This window comes from Sinocyclocheilus grahami, unplaced genomic scaffold (assembly GCF_001515645.1).
Source record: "Sinocyclocheilus grahami isolate Dianchi unplaced genomic scaffold, SAMN03320097.WGS_v1.1 scaffold84.1, whole genome shotgun sequence".
Classification (NCBI taxonomy): Eukaryota; Metazoa; Chordata; class Actinopteri; order Cypriniformes; family Cyprinidae; genus Sinocyclocheilus; species Sinocyclocheilus grahami.
The window spans coordinates 2,626,568-2,632,574 of record NW_015505263.1 but is presented as its reverse complement, the minus strand read 5'-3'; the positions used below and the strand labels follow the sequence as shown (position 1 = coordinate 2,632,574).

Genomic DNA, 6,007 nt, shown 5'->3' with positions numbered 1-6,007 from the left:
GCGCCCATAACAACAAAAGACAATACTTTATTGAACCTTTTCTGATAAGAAGTGTGCGCTGCAAACGCAAACATTTGTGACGATCATTTCTGTCCAGTTTTTTGTCTGGCCGTGGCAGCAGATATGTGATAAAATTTCTAATTTGAGGCTGTATTACGTCGATGATATCACAACAAGATGATATTTTAAGCTCCTTATGTAGCCGAATCTGCGCTGGTTTGAATGGGCCGCCTCCACTTTCCCCTTTGTTTTGCTGCCTCCAGCTAGCGCTGTGACGTCGGCTGACCCTAGTTACCTGTGGTTGGCCTGGTCATGCGTCACTCAGAAAACAACAGACCAATCAGAAGAGAAGCTGATGAATATTAATTAGACAGGACAAAATTGACCTGTTCTCAGGAGAGCTCCTGAGAAAGGTTTTTAAAGGTACTTATACCGCAAATATATATTCTTAAGGACATCAAAACCTAAAATAAAACTCTAGAAAGGTGTAAAATATGGTACCTTTAAATAGAAGTGTAGTTTCAGTTGCTTCTTTTTAATAATCTGAACATCTTAGTCACTTTGCATCTCTGATTATAGTCAAAGTTGACCTGGGGTCCATATGTCTGGTTCCATATGTGGAGAGTGGCTACCTCATCCATCTCAGGTAATGAAACTCTTTCCAGCCTGTGACATTTAATCATACAAAAACAGTCCATAATGTACATTTCAACCCAAATATTTCAGTTTGTGACTATCTTGGAGAGAAAGTGGCCTCACTGCTGGGAATCACGACGCCAAAATATCAGTATGCAATTGATGAGTACTACAGGATGAAGAAAGAGGTATGTACACCGCTACAGCCTTCATTTATTAGCTGATATTCTCAAAAGCAGCATGTACAATTACTTAAGGACATACAAAGTCTTTTGAGAGATTTTGAACAGTATTCACATTGTGAGACCCTAATAATGTGTCATCCACAGGAGGAGGAAGAAGAGGAGGAGAACCGTCTCTCTGAGGAGGCAGAACATCGTTTTGAGGAGCAGCACAATCAGGAGGGCCAGCAGCCAAAGATCGAGCAACCAGAAGGAACTGCTTCTTTTGTGAACGTGACTTTTGAACTGGAGCAGGAATCACATGCTACATCTGATGCTAATAAAGTGCCTGCCCCCATTTCCTCCTAAAATACTGTTTAGTTGATTGAGCATATTAGATGCTTTTTACCATATTAACCTTAGACATGAGGTGTGCTAGGTTTCTTTATTGGAGGAGAAGTTTACATGACGTTAAACATGAAGGTAACGTTGTTTATGCATAGCTGACAATGATTCTGCTTTTAATGCAGAACTGTTTTATTAATCATTTCACAAGCCATACATAAAACTAGCATGGAATAAAAATATATAATAAAAAAGTAATTGCGAATTTACCTTACAATTCTGACTTTTTCTCTGACTTTTGAGTTTACATCTTGCAGTTATGTTTTTTTAGACAGTTTATAGACACCTAACCTAAATGTAAAGAAAAAGAAAACCTCACAACTGGAAGATATAAACTCGCAATTCTGAGAAAAAAAGTCTGAATTTTAAAGATAAAAAGTCACGATTAGCAACCAAGCAGAGTGCCCTAGCAACCGTTTAGCAAGACCTATATCTCTGCATCAGAACATTGTGTAGACATGGGACTTGGCTCTTTTGACTCATGTTAGCAAGCAGGACTTCCAACATGCTACACATGCCAACAGTGAATAGCTAAATGCTAATAGCGATTAGTCATGTGTTAAAACATTATAAAAATTCTAGCTAATTAAAAAACTATAAAAAGATGCAGTAACTGCCCAAGTCTTGCCACGTTAAGCACCACTCACATTTTCTTCAGAAAATGTACATATTTTTTATTCTGTGGTGGAAATAATCACTACAACAATTCATTGTACATTTTAATAATTATAAACACCTAAAAAGCCTAAGCTAAACACTACAACAACTGCATGGATTACCAATCTTTTACAATGCTGTAAAATTATAAAACTTAGAGACAATATTAGACATTTCTATGTTACTGGTGATGCTAGGAGTTGTCAAAAATAGAGTAAACTGTCAGATGGGAATATTCCCTCTTAAGTCAGCGCTTTCAGAGCTGACAACATTCAAGAAGTTATTTTTGTAACCAAATATTATTTTTACGTGAACACATTTTTGGTGTGCATGTAAATGTGTGCTTTACCCATGAGATTTAAGTTCAATTTGTCCACCCCTCTGACATGCACAGAAAAGAGCATTTCATTTTGAAGAGTGTTTGTGTACAATAGTTTTGTATTATGTAGGTGAAAACACACCTTCCTTTCTATAATGTAGGTGAAAAAATACAGTTTGTTTTGTACATATTACTTAATAAACAGTTCAATATACAAATGAGCTATTCTGTGTATTCCTCTTGGCTGAAGTTTTGATTTGGCAACAATGTGATGTCACGTGTCATCTAAATCAGCTGTGTTGCTGTCAGTGTCATTAGCCACCAGCACCTCTCTGTTCTCGTAAGTCCAGAAGCCATTGAGGTCGATGAGGATGCTAGTGACGGTATCACCCTGACCGCTGTTCACCAGGTCCTGTAGTGTGATCTTATACGGATCTTTAGGCTTCACCATATCAAAAATGTCATCCTGTAGACATAAAATTTTGATCACCATTTTATGACCCAAAACACCCACTTCCCTACATGTTAATAGATTGCTTTATTACTATATAAAGGCCGTTTACCTTAACATCCTGGAAGGAAACTGGCTCCTGGCCATGGATTTTCATTTGTTCCTGAATGGCCTGATATCACAGATGAATAGGTTAGTTTCTGCTTAGTGTAAATATATAAAATATAGTACATATTTATAAAAAGCAAACATGTATTTTTGCTTGACTTCAAAAATGTTTCTTTACCCTGAAGAAGTAGTTGAGGGCAAATATACTGAGACAGCCTTTTTTCCCATGTCCAATAGTTTGAATATATACTGGAGGGCCGCAGGCTCTTTCCTGTTCTCTAGAGCCAGCACAAAGTCTAGATAGGTCTTATAGTCCTAAATGGGGGTGTTAAAAAACCCATTACAAATTGCATGGTTATGTTTTTAGATACTGAAATTCCATGCATATAAGAATATTATATGCCTATTTTCAGTGGCAAATGTCTGCTTGGATGTATTCAAGTGAAGTCTTTTTCCAGAGTAACATCACAACATTCAATTAGTTTTATGTTGAAAGTCAAAAGTATACAAAGGCTTAAAATTTAAGTAAGATTTTTAAAAAGAAATTAATAATAGTTTCCAAAAAAAATATTAAGCAGCACAACTGTTTTCAACACTGATAATAAGAAATGTTTCTTGATGACCAAATCAAGGCTGCCGGAAATTCAGCTTTCCCATCACTGGAATTGATAACATTTTAAAATATGAAAACAGTTAAAATATCAAACTATTAAACAGTTAAAATATTAAAACATATTAAATATATTAAATTGTAATATTATTTTACGATTTTTACTGTATTTCTAATCAAATAAATGCAGCCTTGGTGAGCATAAGAGACTTTGAAAAGACTTTTCCAAATTTGAAGAGTAGTGTACATGTATATCTGGAAACAGGACTTGAACTCAGGTCTCCCTGCCCACAAAGCTATCGTTTGGACAGCAGACAACATTTAAGGGATTTTCTCTCATCTAAATCTCAGTCTAATGCAAATTATTAATTAAGACAGAGGGTTTTACACCATTTCATTCATTCATTCATTCATTCATTTCACCATCATAGGTTAAGCATTCCTGGTAGACACGGTCTAGAAAAACACTAGTTAGAGTTCCTGTGCCATATCGAGACAGCTCTTCCTTACTGAGCATCCCATTATGGTCCTTATCCAAGTTGAGGTACTGACCTGTAAACAGGACATATGATGATTAACACATGAGATTTAACTTATATAACACTGATTAAGTGCGTTTTGCAGGCATACCATAAACTCGAAGAGCAGAAGGTGCAGAGAACCAGTTAGACTCCTGACTCTCTTTGGACAGCTCCTCGTCTCAAAGCTATAAATTAATAAATCCGATTTGCACAATGTCCCAAATGCTGTTCTCTTGAACATTCTATTAATCCAAAATATATCAAAATGTTCACAAAAATATTAAGCAACATTGATAATGATACATATTTATTGAGCAGCAAATGAGCAGAATGATTTCTGAAGGATCTTTAAAAACTTTTTAAAGGTAGCGTATATAGATATTTTTATATTAGTAATAAAGATTCACTTGACTGAGAATCTATACGCTACCTCAAGTAGGTCACCCAAGAAACTGCAAGCCAGAATGTCCTGAATTTTTATCTTCCCTGCAGAGCAAGTACAAAACATTAGAATGATTCTTTTCATTCCAGTTTTTCCACAGGGTAAAATCGAAATAATGTCTGCAGGTGCTCTGACGTAAATTAAAAGGCAAATTGTAACAGCACAACCACAGGAGAATTACCAGTATGTAGAGGATCAAGGAAGAAGAAGAACTTGCGAACGGCAGCGCAAACATAAAACGAGTAGAAAGATTTCTCCAGGCCATCTAGTTGGGGGAGTGTGGGAATTAACTCTAGAATGTAGTTCTCCAAATCCTGTAGAAAGAAAGTCTTTACGTTAAACAACACAGCCTTAAGGCCCGTTCACACCAAGAACGATAACTATAAATATAACTATAAAGATAACGATATTAGCGTCCACACCAGCGAACGATATCGTCTGTTTATTCTAAGCGCATGCTTGTTTGCCACTTTAAATTCTCAAGCTCGTGACAGCAGGATTGAATCTGATTGGCTGTCAATATTTTTATCGTTCATCAGCTGGAAAAAATTGTTCTGAAAGTGATTCCAGCGATATCATAATAACTGAAATGTATCTTTCATCACAGGAATAAATTACATTTTAAGATAGAAAATAGTTTTCTTTTTAATTGTAATATTTCACAATATTAATTTTTTACTATATTTTTGATCAAATAAATGTGTGTTCTCTTTACTGATTAGAGCATGATCAGCTCACCCTGTAGTAGAAGCGTGGGATGTGTTTAAATGAGTCATCTTCTCCTTTTTCGCTATAATACTTGGTGAACAATTCTGTTTCCTCTGCTTTCTTCTCCTCCTCTGTTCTGCCATCTGTTCAATACAAAGAAAGATTTCAACACACATTATGATTATTCACACCTCCTCCATATTTTACTATTCATAGTAAAATCTAAGTAATCATTAGCAAAACCATGGATGGCTCCTCATTATCATTCCTACTGTATGCAATACTTTTTCATGTCTCCATTATTTACGGTCTTAATATATTAGATAAACCACTAAGCGTTTAAGTAACGCTTCAAATGTTTTACTACGATTTTACATATGGAAATCATATTAGCCAAGTTTTCATTTATCACATTACAATTAAATAAATACATAATTTATAAAGTCAAGCTTAACTGTCTAAACTTGACCAGGATACTTGTTTAAGTCTGGTATACCTTTTAGAAGTACTTCTATAATTTACAGCACAATCATATTCATTTTTCATCAGACTTTGTATAACAGGAACTAAGGTTACACACAATGGGTAGGGTTACTATGGTTTCTATACAACAAACTATAATATTTGTTGTAACTAATCCCTAATCTCTTAGTTCCCTAATATAAAATATTTAGTATAGTCTAAATCTACAACATTTCCACTAAATGTAATGTTTACCACAGTTAGTGTTACTATAGTAAAACCACGGTATTTTCTTAAGCGACTTTTTTAAATGCTTTCTAGCGTGATTATACCAGTTGATTGGTAAATAAAAATTTACACATTTTGTTATTTAAAAAAATCGCTCCTTGATCTTGTTAAAAATCTCTATAATTCCTGATTAGCTAACATTCATCATCTTGCCTTGTTTCGCAGAGTCTACTCTTTTCCGCAGTAAATCTTTCCAATGTGCGGTTTTATTGTTTGCCATTATTAATAACTTTATTTGC

General features: G+C 35.0%; 1 protein-coding gene and 1 pseudogene across 1 annotated transcript in view; one reads left to right on the top strand and one right to left on the bottom strand.

Moving 5' to 3' along the window:
• Window positions 1-1,441, top strand: part of LOC107586614 (protein FAM177A1-like) — a 2,275-nt gene extending 834 nt beyond the window's left edge. The window contains exons 3-5 of the mRNA XM_016274065.1: window positions 580-646; window positions 727-824; window positions 966-1,441. Of these exons, the coding sequence (XP_016129551.1) occupies window positions 580-646; window positions 727-824; window positions 966-1,166 (366 nt within the window). The 3' untranslated portion in view covers window positions 1,167-1,441. The remainder of the gene's footprint in view (window positions 1-579; window positions 647-726; window positions 825-965) is intronic.
• A 75-nt stretch (window positions 1,442-1,516) lies between these two features.
• LOC107586659 (serine/threonine-protein phosphatase 2A regulatory subunit B'' subunit gamma-like) overlaps window positions 1,517-6,007 on the bottom strand; it is a 6,237-nt pseudogene continuing 1,746 nt past the window's right edge.